We start from the raw sequence: 15,079 nt of genomic DNA on the forward strand, positions 1-15,079 counted from the left end.
TTCTTTTTTTTTGGTGTGTGCAGGGAATGCAAGAGCGAGATGCTCAGATAAGATTGCTTACTGAGCAAGTTGAGCAGTATACCAAAGAAATGGAACAAAATGCATTTGTTATTGAGGAACTAAAAAACGATCTCCAAAAAGATAAAGGTAACATGACCATTTTATCTTAAGGTCTATGAAAAGGAAAATAAGAAACGACAAATTTACTGTGCATTCTTTATTCTCTAGAAATATGGAAAAAATGTTTGCAGTATATGAGTAATACTAGTCTCTAATTTTTTTGTTCATTTCCATTTATTAAACATTTGAGAAGAGTTTAAATTTATCCACAGTACTTCAGTGAGTTTTATGGGTAATACAATGCCTAATAAAACTATACCTGGTCTGTAAAGGTTAGAGTATAATATATAGACTTAGCTCTATCAAGAATTGAAATGAGTAGTTGCGTGTAATTCAGAATAAATTCTGATGTCCCTTACGTGCCCATCTCATAAATATTGTTTGAATGAAAGATTGAGAGAGGAAAAAAAAAAGCTCTCTTATGTAGTCTTTTGTAATTACTTTAAGTAAAAAGAATAGAAAATTAAGATCTCCTTTATAGCATTATCTGAAGTGTTTCTTTATTGCTTAATGGCTGATAGCAAGAATTCCTATTTGAATTGTAAACAGATCAAAGTTTTTCTTTCCAGGTCACTTATCTCTTGCTCAGCAGAATCGGATTGTGGATATGCAAGAAAAGTTAAAAATGCTAGAAGAGAGAACTAAGGAGGCTGAGAAATCAGCAGAATTAGCAGAAGCAGATGCTAGAGAAAAGGACAAAGAGCTTGTTGAGACTCTGAAAAGAATGAGAGACTATGAACTGGTAAACGATTTGTTAGAATGGACAGGGTATTTCATCATATTTTTAGATGATCATTTGTCCTTCCATTTTTTATTGACTGTGTTCTAATTAGAAATTGAATGAATGACTTCTGATGCTGTTGGTTTTTCTTTTTCTTTTTTTTTTTTGCATAATAACATTCAGTGGTCACTGAGTGCATGCAATTTTTTAGCCATACTTAGTAATTTTTACAAGTTGTCAGTTTTAACATATTCATATGGGCTTCTGAAGTCCATTGAATGGTAATTGAACAGTCAAGATATAATTCTCAGGAGGATCATGTAGTAAGAGGATGCCATTTGCAAATATGCAGAGACTCCTCTGTAGTCAAAAGACAGATTTGTAGGTTCTGATTTTTATTCAGTAACTTTTTTCACTAAGCATAGTGCAGAAGAGTGATACAGGTTGAAAAACATTTTTTCGTATCAGTGTAATGACAAGACAGATTAATAATTTATTTTTTTACATCTTCTCTTGGCTTTTATTTTTTTACTTCCCGTTTGGGTTTTTACAGGGAATATATGGATTGGAAGAAGCTGTTGCTGAAATAAAAAATTTAAAAAGGCATATCAAAATACGAGACCATGAGATCGAAACATTAATTAAGGAAGTCAATAAACTTGAACTTAAAATAAATGATTTTCTTGATGAAAACGAAGAACTTAGAGAGCGCTTAGGTATGCTATATCCATTAAGTTTTCAATTATTTGTTGGGTAAGAATTGAAATAACATTATGTCATGGAGATCTTTTACTATATCAAGTAACTACTTGGAAATAATTTTTTATATTCTGCTAATATTTGCAAGTAGTTTTAGTTAATACAAACTGCACGAATGTATGTGACTAAACTTGAATATACATGACTAAACTTGGCTTACAGGTTGCTTTGAAAGTAGGAGAAGAGGTTTTGTAGTGCTTTTTCGGTTTTCATTCCTCCTTAATTAATTTCATAATATGGTATTTGGAAAACATAACATATTGAAGTTTTAATGCTAGACTGAAAAACACAGAGAAAACTTTGGACAGGCTTATTTTTATGTAGAAGAATCTAAACATAAAGTTAATTTTAGGTGGTATTTTATTGCTGAAGTAACTTTATGCATGTTGTTTATGCATGAAGCGTAAGATGTGTGTACATCTATAGAAATACTTATTCAACTATCGACATTTTTTTTTAATGATACTTCACTAGTTATATTCTTATTTAAATGAACCGCATTCTAATGATTACTAACCTTTAATGTTCCTCCTTAATGAATAATTATACATCATATACCATGTTTTAGGTCTTGAGCCAAAGACAATGATTGATTTAAATGAATTCAGAAGCAGCAAAACACTGAAGCAGCAGCAATATAGAGCTGAAAACCAGATTCTTTTGCAAGAGGCAAGTGATAACTCCTATTTTTGCATGAGAGCTACATAATAAAAATGTGTTTGATAATACGGATCTGTGAATATTAATATGCAGATTGAAAGACTAGAAGAGGAAAGACTTGAACTGAAAAAACAGATTCGTAAGTTGGCTCAGGAGAAAGGAAGAAGAGTTGCAACAATAGGTAGGATTTTTTTTTTGTTACATACTGTCCTTTCAATAACATGCTGTCTATATTTATTAATATAGCTTTGTTGTATTTACTCATTTGTTTAAATTAGAAGGGTAAATAATAAATACATCTCATTGAATCTGTAGGAAGAAGTGAGTGGGTATGTATTTCCATAGTCTTACAGCTCAGTAGCTTTTTGACTTGTGATGACTAGTAACGCGAGTTGTGTCATTGACTTGCAGTTCTTAGATGCAGGGATGGTATCACCATGATTTCCAGTAAATCTATATCATGTATATGTTTCAAAAATCTTAAAATTTCAGTTCTGTGCCACCCAGGGAAGCATAATGTGCTCAAATGGAAAGGTTTACGACTCCTTACTTTGCAGGTAGAAAATTAGAACTCAGATACACTAAATGGAATATATTCCCTTGCTCGGAGACAAATTAAAAATTCATAATCATTTATTACTTGTACATTTACTTGCAATTAGGACTGGATGCTGGTGATATGCAGACAACTGATGGCTTTACTGAAGAGGAGGGAATGAATAAGAGGAAGTTGGATTTCTTGAGCACACATGATATTGCTGAAGTAAAAGCAAAGGTAGGTTCATAACGCAAGTTCACAAGCATTTATTGTATGTCTGTTTCAAAATAAAATAATGTTATTTTGTAAATATCCGTTCAAATATTTCTCTAGGTGCTTTTATTAACTGCTTTTAAAAAAATCCAGAAAATAATGATTTGTAATTTTTTTAGAAGACTAATGAATATTCTGTATTTTTTGTGAATATAGGCTAGCAGCTTGTGTAACATGGAAAGGAGAAATACACTTGCAGATAGAGAAGCACCGGTTAGACTTTTGAAGGCAGAGAAAGATGTAGCTGAAAACAGTAAGGTTGTGGGAAATCTACCTAGAAGAACTTCTGGCATATTTCAGACTTTAGATCTCTTGGAAAAAAATAGAAATACTTCTTTGGTTCATTTAGGTTCAAAACATGTGACAGAGTGGCAACTGGTTAATGACAGCAGTAATTCTGAAACTCTTCGCATAAAAGAGCTTTTCGTATCACCAGAGCTACAAATTATACAGACATCAGGGATAACAGATTATACAGACAACAGAGATATGTCAAAAGACTTAAAATCAGACTACACAAGTTTGTTTTCTGCTTATCAGCGAGTGTGTCAGACCTCAGAGGTAAATAACCAAAATTATAGAAAGGAACCATCTTTTCAGAATCAAGTATCCATAACTTCCAATTCAGACCAAACAGGTCAGGAAAATTTTTACCCAGGACTATCTCTCAGCAAAAACTCTCTTATGTCCTGTGCTCTTGGAAAGCCGGTAATGCACAAAACACAAATAATGCCATTGAAGGATAAACGAGAGTATTCTCAAGTAAAGTTTTCTGATTTAACTACCTTTCAAGAAGACAGAGAAGGAAAGAAATGCTTAACAGAATTGTTGCAAGTACAGACTTTGGGAAGTGGACTTGAAAATGGACAATCAGAACACTCAGGTCAGGTAGATCCTGTTGAAAATCTCATAGAGCAATTGAGGAGAGAATTAGCCTTTCTTAGATATCAGGTGAGACACCTTTATAATATGTGTATATTTTATATCTATTGCAGTTATTTAGAAGATAAATTCAAATAGTAAAAATGCGTTCGTTTACTTTCATCTTTCTTGATTAAAGCTATAGGATTGGGCATTTTTTCTTCTAATAAAAAGCAGTGCCAAGTCATTAATCTGCTGTTTATTTGTTGACATAGGATTGAAAAATGTAGGCATATATTTTCATTCTGTTGGTGGAAGAAGTTTGTTTTGCACAACACTTGTGCACACTCACATAGATGTGTATGAACAGGGAACAGTTTTTATTCTAAGGCCTTACACACGTATGTGTAATCAAAGTACCCATCACTTTTCTTATTGGTGCATACAGCCTTGCATCTCATGCAAGTCAATTCTTGTTTTTTAAACAAAATAGTTTGAGGATTATTTTTTAAAATGGTTCTAAATAAATACAGAGAAATATGAATGGTAATTTACAAACATTAGTTGAATGAAGTAGGGACTGAATCAGGCCTTTGGTATGAAAAACAGATGAGATTTCTGTTAAAGGACACAGATGTTGTTTGACTGGAGGACTTGTCTCCTACCTCCAGAGAGAGCAGATGATGTAAAGTTAGACTTTTAGAATGAGAAAGGCCTTTCATTCTAGGAAACACCTAAGAAGTTTCCGAGTCCATTTCCCTGCCAACTGACAAAGATAATGTATATCTATTTTCAGAAAAAAAGATTTCCAGCGAAAAAATCCATTGATTATTAGAATGATCTCTAATGATTAAATCTTTTAAATTCTCAAAAGGTTTTTTGAAATCTTTTTAAAATCGGTGAAAGGTTGGGTTGATTTCAGGATACTTGCTTCTTTTATTCACATGATAAATCATATAAAAAAAATTATGCACTGGTAGCTTCCTAAATTGGTAGCTTGAAATGCTATGTTAGTTTTCTGTATAGAGGAGGACATTGCTTTGGTTGCCACGGATATATTTGGGGCATGGATCAAGCCAGTCCCTCAGAGTCTCACAGACTTTCGGTCTGTACCAGACTGTTGTTCCAACTGCTGTATGACCCAAAAATACATGTTTCCCTAGACAGTGTTATGTGGGATACACCTTGTGTAATTCTTCCAGTAAATCCACCTCTGTTACCGTTGCATTTCAGGCGGGAGATTCACATGTTGACTGTGAAATTTTCATGAAGGCATACTCTAAATTTTAAAAAAGGCTGAGACTAGAACATTAGATTGCTAAAATTGGAATCTGTGTATTTTTTGTCTGGGAGAAACCATCTAAGAATGTGAGGGGGAAACATCACGGTTAAAATGTGTAAGATAAGCAAATAGGTCTTTCCTATCTTTAACTGAAATGTTTTGGAATGGATGGTATTTCTGTTGAGCCCCTTGAGCTATGTAGTTGATGAGTAGAAAGTATAAGTCCATATACATCAGGCTTTTTTCAATTATAAAACAGTTTTTCCATGCTACAGGAGTGTGCTTTGCTCTTGTGATTTCTCTTAAAATACTGTATTAGCCAAACCGTGGAATGAATGCCTTTTTACAGTACAAAAGAAGTAGGGTTTTTTCATATATTTTGGAAGATAAATCTTGGAAATGTTATCTTTTGTATGTAAATGGAGATAGAATCCTATGCTGATAACTTACTGTTGGGTTTTTTTCTAAAATGAGCAGATAGCCAGAGATTTGTTGATGAAGAGTATGCTAAATAGTTATACAGAATTAAATCTTGAAAGATGCAGAAGCCAGGCAGTGCAGGTAGTACAAGGTTTAAAAAAAAAAAAACCCAAACCGGGATAAGTATTTATAAAGTTCATTCATGCTTTAATAATTTTTTCCTGATACTTTTGTTGCTATGAAGATGAGGCTGTTTCTTTGATTGTTGCCTTCTATATAACTCCTCATTTACACGCTATGTAATTTCACTGTTGAATATGTATGGATTAGCAATATTTTCCAGTGTTTATTCTTATTTAACCACAGAGCCTTAATGAAAACTCTAATACTAAAATTTCTAAATTAAAATTTTTGAGCCTTCTTTGTTCTTTTCTTTAGAATGAGCATCTTGCAAATGAATTAAGTGTGAGAGAGAGAGATTTGGAGAAGAACAGGACTGTAATAGCCAAATTTCAATCTAAATGTAAGTTGCAACCTGTTTTAAAAGTAGGGAATATTTTCAGGTACCTGCAGATAGTTTGCTTATTTAGCTGTTCTGATTTTGTGATTGTGACCACAAATACCTGTCTTTACAGGTGTTTTTTTATATAAAGTTTACTTTGATTTCTTTCACAGTGATTGAGTTTGCTGTGTACATAGAAAGTTATTATACAATTATTCTGATATACTTCTCCACTGTGAAAATTGCGGTTGTGCATTGGTCCAGGTGTGAACACTATGATTACAAAACAGTGAATGTAAATGGCGTTTATCGAATTGGAATTTCTTTGAATTCTCATTAATGAATTTTTTTTTAAATTTTATGTTTATAATAGTGTGTATCTTCGTGTTCATGTATAAATACGTATATAGTGTTGCTAATTTAAAACTTAAATTAGTGATAGTACATGAAGCATAGTTTATTCTTACTAAATACATTAGACTAGGATCTCTCATGTTTTTCCTTCCTGAATCAGACCTAATAAGGGCTTTAAGTCTGTGAGTGATCCCAATTATAATAATTATTCAATTTACTTGTGTAATTGTAGTGCTTTCCTGGTTCCAAGGAAGTGTCGGGGAATAAAACCCACTTGCTGCTTACATTTATATGTATGTTAGGTGAAGTGCACTGTCGCGCACTCTGAAATAAAAATAACGCTAATTCCTATAGACAAGAATCTCATTTTTTTCCCAGAGAATGTGAATTCCAAAATTTCTTTTTGACTTTTCAGAACAGGCTTGGTGAAACTGCTCAAACTGCTCCAAATTTTGCAGTTCACTCCTGCGTTTTCAGTACAGTTACCGGTATTGTTAAGACGCAGAGAATGTCCTGGCAGATTTGTTGGGTTTTTTTTAAAGTTTACAGACTTCTTACTCTGTGCTGGAGACTCTGGAATTCCACTGAGAGATTAATGGTGGCAGGAAAACTGTATGTCTTGAGACTTTATTACAGCCAAATAATTTAAACATTCTTTTGTTCCAGTCTGCAGCAGGAATTCAGTCTATTCCTATATACTTAATTGTTACCCTCAAACACTTCCAAGATAGCCACATTTCTGGATTTGTGAAAGCCAGTCACGCAGGCTACTAAAGGAGTGAAAAATGTTGGCAGGAAACATTGAAGACTGGAAGGTTCAATGAAGTCAAATTTGTTCCCATGAAGCATTTCATTATTGTTTTGTTGGTATTTCTCCAGCAGAATACACTCTCCGTATGTTCCTAGCAGCTCTACTTTTAACTTCCTAATTGGTTATGTCTGTATATAATATGAACATTCTTTTTATATATCACATGAACAAGTATTATGATGAAATATCCTAGGAAACCTTAACTTATTTTTTCAATGCTTTTAGACACATTTACAATTTTTATTACAGTAAAAGAATTATCAGAAGAGAATAAACAACTTGAACAAGGAATGAAAGAAATACTGCAAGCTGTCAAAGAAATGCAGAAGGATCCTAGTGTGAAGGGAGGAGAAACAGCCTTAATAATCCCTAGTCTGGATCGTTTAGTTAATGTAAGCTTGATTTCTAAAGTATTATTTAGCTTTATAGAATTTATATGCTTTTTTTGTCTCCTCAATTACTGTGTTATTGTATAATTAAATAGCTTCCTTATACACATCCTCCCTTAGTTACAAGTAGGAGTACTTAGTGTGATACCTCTTTAAAAATGCAAATTAAAAATATACAGCAGCAAGACATTGCCAATAAAAATTTAAAAAAAAAATGTCTTCAGCTGGATAGTATAAAACTGTCTTTGGCAAATTTATTGTCTCAGTCATAAAACTTAGGTAAAAGTTTTCTTGCATGTCTCTTATCTCTACGGCACCTGCAGGAAATGTTTAAGAAAAATTCTTTATTCAAACATCTTACCAAAAAAATGAGTATTTTTACAGGAAAATTTAACCATTTAAATCACAGTCTGTGGCAAATATACCATCAGGAAACTGATATGTAGGTTTTAAAACATTAAAATTTCATGCTTTTTGCTAATTTCCTGTGGTCTAAACGTGAGGACTGTAGTTTATTATGAAAAAACAAAGCATTTCTAAACTTCTTCTCTATTTTGTTAATTAAATGTTTACTTCATTAGGCAATGGAGTCAAAGAATTCAGAAGGAATCTTTGATGCTAGTGTGCACTTGAAAGCTCAGGTTGACCAGCTTACAGGACGAAATGAAGAATTAAGACAGGAATTGAAACAGACTCAGAAGGAGGCAACAAATTTCTCTAACCAGCTGGCAAATGCAAATGAAAAGGTACACAATTTATTTAATACAGTTTATTTTGTACTTGGAAAGTGTCTGCTCTGATAATTTAGAACAAACCACACAATGTGTAAGATACTGAATTTAGCCTATGTAAATAGTGTAATTATACAAGTCTTAATTAAATTTGTGTATTTGGTCTACCAGTTTGTCCATTTTAATTCAAATCTTACTCTTTTTAATGTTACTTTATCCTTGGAATATCCTATCATGTTGAACACCAAGCATGCCTATCTTGTGGGGAGCACTGTGCCCAAAAAAGCTCACAGATCTCTTTCTTCAAAAAGCCAGTAGTCTTGCATTTGTTATTTATAAATAAGTAACAGAGATTCAGTGTTCTAAAATTATGAATCATTCTCTAATATCCTGTATCTTGTTTTAAGTTGTACAACTGATTCAGTGGAATGCTTCTTCCAGGGCAGGAAAGAGGAATGGACTATTATCTTACAAGAAGTCAAATTTAAATTTGCCTTTTAAACAGCTTTGGTGATGCAAAAAGATTTGCCAGTAGCTAATACTCTAGAATAGTGTTTTATGTACTGTTAGAGAACCAGAGAGCTTTTAAGAAGTTAAATGAAAAGGCAAAATTTTTTTTAGACTAAACCATCAAATAATGACTGCAATAATTCTATCCAAAACTCCAGCCTGATTGCTGGAGTCATTTGATAAATTTGGCTTAAGATATTATGCATTTAACGATTTATGGAATCACAGCATTTTTAAAAGGTTACTTTAAAGAGTGTTTGAATGCTTTAGAACGTAAGTGGAAGTGAATTAGGATGTTAGTAACAACCGATGTAGGCACAGAAAAACAATATATTTTCTATCAGTGATTTTTTTTTTAGTTGAATAGCAAGAGCTACTTCTTTATGTTTCTTTTCTTTAGATTGCACAACTGAAAAATGAAATTTGCTTATTACGTCAGTCAGAAGGTGCCAATATTGTCTTCCAAACAGTGAATCTTCCAGAAGGAATGGTTCTTTCAAGTGTTAATATGATTAATTCTCTGAATGAATATTTAATACGTCTTATACAGGTAACTCATTTAGTCCTTGATGTCAGGAATATTTGTGACATAAAGCTAATTCCTCCAAAATCTAGTACCATGTCATGTATGGACATGGGAGAACTCTCCAAAATTATTTTGAAGTTCTGACATCCAGTAAACTCTTTGGGCTATCCTATTTTTTTAAAAGCTGTAAGTATTTTGCTGCATTGTAATCTTGGGAGCCAATACTAATTAAATTTTTTACAACAATTCAGATTTTTTTGTTTAAATCTGAATTTTGAACTAGATATTTGCCCACTCTTCCTTCTACTTCTGCAGTTGCACTCTTTCTGTGTGAAATTCTCTCTTACTGCTGACTGCGTTCCACACCTCGGTCTGTATGTGCAAATCCTACTCTGAACAGTTTTTCTCTATACAGCCCATGTCAAAAATATGTCAACATTTTAAAAAAAAGGCATAAATTCATTGAAACTAAAGCCAGTGATTCCCATGGGAAGCAAATCAGACAAGTGTATTGTAAAGAAGAATTGATTGTTTGAGAATTGGAGTAAAAAGAACTTACCTTTTTTTTTTACTATTAAATTATTTTGTTCTGTCTTTGTTCATTTTACTTTGTTGATTAGAGGATATTTTTCAACTTTACACGGTTATAAGGTAGAAGAGTATTTGGAAACATGAGAAGAAAACATCGCTTTCCAGTTAGACATTCCATTAGTATTCTTTGTGGGCTATCAACATGTGTTTTGAACTTTTAGGTATGTAATCCACAGTGCAGTTTGTGCACTGTTTCACACCTATGAATATGAATGCCAAAGCCTATTGGACTTCTTTTCATCTCTGTTCCTTCTAAAGGAAAAACACACTTCGTATCTGCAGTTCACACAGTTCATGATAGAAGCATTTATCATGAAAAACACAAGGGAGAACGGGCATTTTGATTAATACTTTCATGTTTAAAACCTATAGTAATCACTTCAGTATTTTTATTTGGAAAATAATCATTACTTCAATAATCATAATTATTGGAAAATAATATTTATTAGGAACTGGAAAATAAAGAACAGTTACTTAAAAAATTAGAAGATGCAGTAGAGGACTACAAGCGAAAATTTGCAGTAATTCGTCATCAGCAAGGCTTGCTGTATAAAGAATATCAAAGGTATTTTTCTATTTTCTGAATTACAAAAGTTCAACTGTCTAAATGCTTAATAATTTTGAATACAAGATTTGCTGCTGTGTTGAAGTAGTTCTTTGGTTGATGTCATAAATGCTGCTGTTCTTGGATACGGACCCAATGTATTTTCTTTAGTCCTGTACAGATTCAGAAAACTGGTACAAAACATATTTTCTGCCGGACTCTTTTGATATTGCATATTCATAATGAGGATTGCATTGTGCTTTCTGCATCTGATATCTTGTATTTTATTAGAACCTGGTATTATGGACTCTTCAGTCTCATTTTCATTTGCATTCATGTATGGATCCTAACAGTTTTTCTGTTTGTTTTTCACTGAAATAGAAAAACTAGGGTGGGAAATTGTGTCCTTTATGCATCTGAAATAAAACTATTGTGATAGAAGGAAAGCGTTGCAAAACCACTGAAAAAAAAAATGAGTTAATATTACAGCCATTGCCTGGCCTTTTGTTAAGAAGTCTGACATCTAATGCAGAATGTGGATATGGGAGACCTAAATTTAATTCTGTCCAGTTCCTGAGGGAAACTTGAACTAACATCTTTTAAAGAAAAAGCCAACTGCTTTTTCTTTAAAGCAGAATTTGGGGAATTTGCAGAGGGTGAGCGAGAAATCTTTTCCTTATGATACTGTACCATTTGGTATGATTAATTAAAAATAATTCAAAATCAACTTAGGTATTCTGTCTCTGGGGAACTGCAGAAGCCTTGTTCCACTTGCAAGTTGTCCCTCTTAGCTAATGAATGTGCAAGTGCTTCACGGAAAGGAAGCAGTTATGCAGAGTCATCGATTATTTGCCAAACCATTTTATCTAGCTTTAAATCTCGTCAGCCAGATTGTGACTGTGAATTGTAAGTTCACAACTGTGAATACCTGCTGAAATCTGCTGGGCCTAGTCTACTTCAAAAAGAAAAGGCCTGTTTTCACGCTCACAGCATGGTGATTGCCAGTAGTATGATTTTTGTCTCCTTTCCTAGAAAAGGGAGACTTGGAGCTTCCAGAGCGGTACTTAAAGTGGAAATGCTTTTCTTTGCAAAGTTTTCAACTTTGCCTATTTTTATGAAGACGTGTGCAAGAAAGTAATTACATTCAAATACAAGTTTGTAATTTAAAGCAGATTAAATCCCATGTGTGTATATTTTTGGGGAGTAAGGCATCTCTATCTCTGCACTATAGTATACATGTGAAGAAGAAGTAAGACTCTAACTTAAGAATTATTTTCATCATTAAACCAGCTGCAGCCTAAACAGAGGGGATAGTTCTTCAGTAATCCATCTACTTTTTATAACATATTTTTTAAATTACGTTACTGTTAAAAATAACTATCGTGCTTTGCAGTACTTCAGGGTGCTCATTCTAGTCACAGTTTTAAAAATCAAGTCTTGCATCATTCTAAATGAAAATATTTAATTATTATTTTAGTCAAAAGGAAAGCTGGCAGAAAGAATCAGAAGATATGAAAGAGGAAAAGAAAAAGCTAGAAGAGCAAAAGGAACAGGATGCTACAAAAATAAAGGCATATTCTGTAAGTCATTTAATGGCTTTCATTTTTCAAAAAGGTTTTAATACATAGAACAGAGGTTTTAATATTATACTGTAATTTGCTAGATGGGGAAAATGTTGCTCAAATCAAATCAGAAGGGAAGTGGTTTACTGATTTATTAGTGGAATGTAAATAACTGGCTGTCGGTGATCTATGTGTTCAGAATCCGCATCAACAATACAAAAGGTAAATCCCAATTTTAAGACATATACAAAATGTTACTATAGACCTAAAAATCTAAGTGCCATTCAGGAATTAATCCCAAATATTTTCTGTCCCATGCATCTACATTGACACAGTTACATTCACTTCCTGGCCCCTTCAGGTTACCAGCACACACCCCCTTTCCTGAGAGCGCTGGCTCACTGTGTACACACACACCTCCTGTGGTTCTGGGTACCCATGGAGGTGTTCTGTGTTCCCGTGCACCTCCCTGCAGCCGGCTAACCCATGCACTGGTGAGAAATCGCCCCAGGAGGTCACACACACACCCCCGAGATGTGGGTCTCCACCGGTTGCACTTGGTACCGCCAGTCCATTCACTGGAGTGAGGAGGCTCATGGTGTCCAGCAGGGATGAAGCGCTCACATCGGCAGGGACAGTGGGGAAACTATGCTTCTTCTATACTAATTTTCAAGCTGACAACTACTTTATTTCAAGTCTCTAATTGTACGGTTACTATTCAGTCTGGTTGATGGTCATCTTCCTCTTTAACATTATCAATTTTGAACAAATAACCCTCTCAGACAGTCTCAGATGTTCTGTTCATGCAGTTGTTTTCCAGGCTGTTTGATTGGGAGGAGGAGCAGTGCAGGCATCTCTGTGAAAAACACATTAATTAATACTAAGGATTAAGGTTATTACTTTGAATTACATCTTATTTATATGTACCCGTTAATTTATATGTATCGGTATCTCATAAAAACAGGGAACAGAATGCAACTTTCTATTTTGATTTATTTAGACAAAGGCTGAAGTCAATATTCTATTAAGAAAAGAGAAAAATAACTTTTTAAGAAGATGGTATTTAAAGGTTCCTGGAATTGATGTAGGTGCCTAATCACAGACAAAACACAATTTTAGACGGCTTTGGGTTTCTTTGGGCAGATACCAAAAGCTGCCAAGTACGACAGAAGACATATGGGACACACGTGTCCTTTTTGTGAAGCAGACACAGGGCAAGGATATCACAAGGTGTTGAAAATGACTGTGGGTGCCTAAATTTAGACAGCTGATTTCTCACCCCTTGCTTCTGCTGAGGGGTAACGGTAGTGGTATGTGGTCCTGCGCATAATCATGTTCATAACTGTAATTGGTTTCCTAAATAATTGCGTCCTGAGGCAATTAAGTTTAAATATATTTCCAGAAAAGTGAAATTGAATTTTTTTTGCATGTTCCTAGTGTCTGTTTAAAAAAATGAGAGAGTGAGCACATGGCATCTTACTTAATTTTTTCAGTATCTTACGCTGCATTTCCAGTCACAGGAGTAGATTGTAGTAGGACTGAGATAATTCTGGTGTTTATTTTTTAAAAGTCTTTAAAATATAACAGAGTTTTACGATGTTAGCAGTGCTATCAAAGTATTGCTGAGATCTTTTAAGAAATTACTGTTTCCCAATAGCTTTTGTTTCCAGAAACACATTCTATCCAAAGATAAGAAATACATACTACTATTTAGTATTATTTTTTGTTAGTATGTAATTTTGATTAGAATTGGGCGAACATTTTCAGATTAAACATTTCTATGTGAATCTCACAATTCACTGTGAATAATCAATGAAAATGTATTGCTTGCTCCTAAAATCTTAAGAGAAACAGGCTTCTTGATCAGAAAAGACAAATCTTTGCCAGTTGTCGCGGAACTAGATTTTTTTTCATGGCTTCAGGCTTCCAGGACTCTGGAGTTTTTTTCTAGCTACCTGCTCGCTCTTCTCCATTAGGCTTATAGGAATCTGGGATTTTACAGTTCCAGTGTCTACTCGCTGTCTCCGTGGCAAGCTGATGTGTGTGACAGCAAAGCTAAAGCTCACGTGCCTTCTGCACCCAGAGTTGCTGTGGTTCCCTCTCACTCTGCCCCTCCTCAGATTTATACACGCATGCAAACACATATGTGTGCACGCATACACACAAAGACACACACATGTTTCCACAGGAGGGGTCCTGTTGTTACTTTAATAATACTGGTTTGATCCTCAAAATAGGACATTACTGGTGTTTGTTAAGAACCACAAGAATACTGTTTGGTTTCGAAAATAGTTCCAATACATTTGTTTTGATTCTAGTAAAAGGGGGAAGACTGATGACAGTGTATGCAGAGAATTATTTATGTTCTAAATTTTGAAAGTACCAGCATTAACTAAAATTCCTATTTGTTAGTCCGATGTATTTACCTTCTATTTCTCAGAAACTAGTGATTTTTTTAGATTTAAATTTTATCTGTTCTTAAAATAAAATATTGTAAGTATGTGTTAAGTGTGTGTATATGTTTTATTAGCAAAAAGAAATTATTTCAGAGAGATTAACAGAATTTTTATACATCAGTTAAAAAATGCACAAGAAAGCTTTTTTTACCATATTTCTCTACAAAGTTCTTGTTAAAAAATTATTTTACAGAATTTACTCAGCGCGCTTCAGCTGGATCCTGATGAAACAAAAAAAGTACTTGCAGAAAATAATAGAAAAATAACTGTTTTACGAGTTAATGAAAGGTCACTAACAAGGCAGTGTACCACTTTACTTGAAATGGAACGACATCTTAGAAAAGAAAACGAGAAACTAAAGGGTGAAATAACACATATGGAGACTGCAGTTGTAGGGAAGATTGGAAACTTGCAACGATTCAAGGTATAGTTTATAGTAATAATAGTACACATTTTTATTTTTACAATG

At 33.7% G+C, this 15,079-nt stretch overlaps 1 protein-coding gene across 1 annotated transcript in view; it reads left to right on the forward strand.

The window, feature by feature from the left end:
- Window positions 1-15,079, forward strand: part of CEP290 (centrosomal protein 290) — a 53,471-nt gene that overhangs the window by 9,908 nt on the left and 28,484 nt on the right. Inside the window, exons 13-25 of the mRNA XM_063322830.1 lie at window positions 24-147; window positions 690-862; window positions 1,395-1,557; window positions 2,169-2,269; window positions 2,354-2,441; window positions 2,923-3,035; window positions 6,073-6,157; window positions 7,551-7,693; window positions 8,272-8,436; window positions 9,332-9,481; window positions 10,498-10,613; window positions 12,070-12,172; window positions 14,804-15,034. Coding sequence (XP_063178900.1) covers window positions 24-147; window positions 690-862; window positions 1,395-1,557; window positions 2,169-2,269; window positions 2,354-2,441; window positions 2,923-3,035; window positions 6,073-6,157; window positions 7,551-7,693; window positions 8,272-8,436; window positions 9,332-9,481; window positions 10,498-10,613; window positions 12,070-12,172; window positions 14,804-15,034 — 1,755 coding nt within the window. The remainder of the gene's footprint in view (window positions 1-23; window positions 148-689; window positions 863-1,394; window positions 1,558-2,168; window positions 2,270-2,353; window positions 2,442-2,922; window positions 3,036-6,072; window positions 6,158-7,550; window positions 7,694-8,271; window positions 8,437-9,331; window positions 9,482-10,497; window positions 10,614-12,069; window positions 12,173-14,803; window positions 15,035-15,079) is intronic.

Source organism: Chroicocephalus ridibundus, chromosome 1 (genome assembly GCF_963924245.1).
Source record: "Chroicocephalus ridibundus chromosome 1, bChrRid1.1, whole genome shotgun sequence".
Classification (NCBI taxonomy): domain Eukaryota; kingdom Metazoa; phylum Chordata; class Aves; order Charadriiformes; family Laridae; genus Chroicocephalus; species Chroicocephalus ridibundus.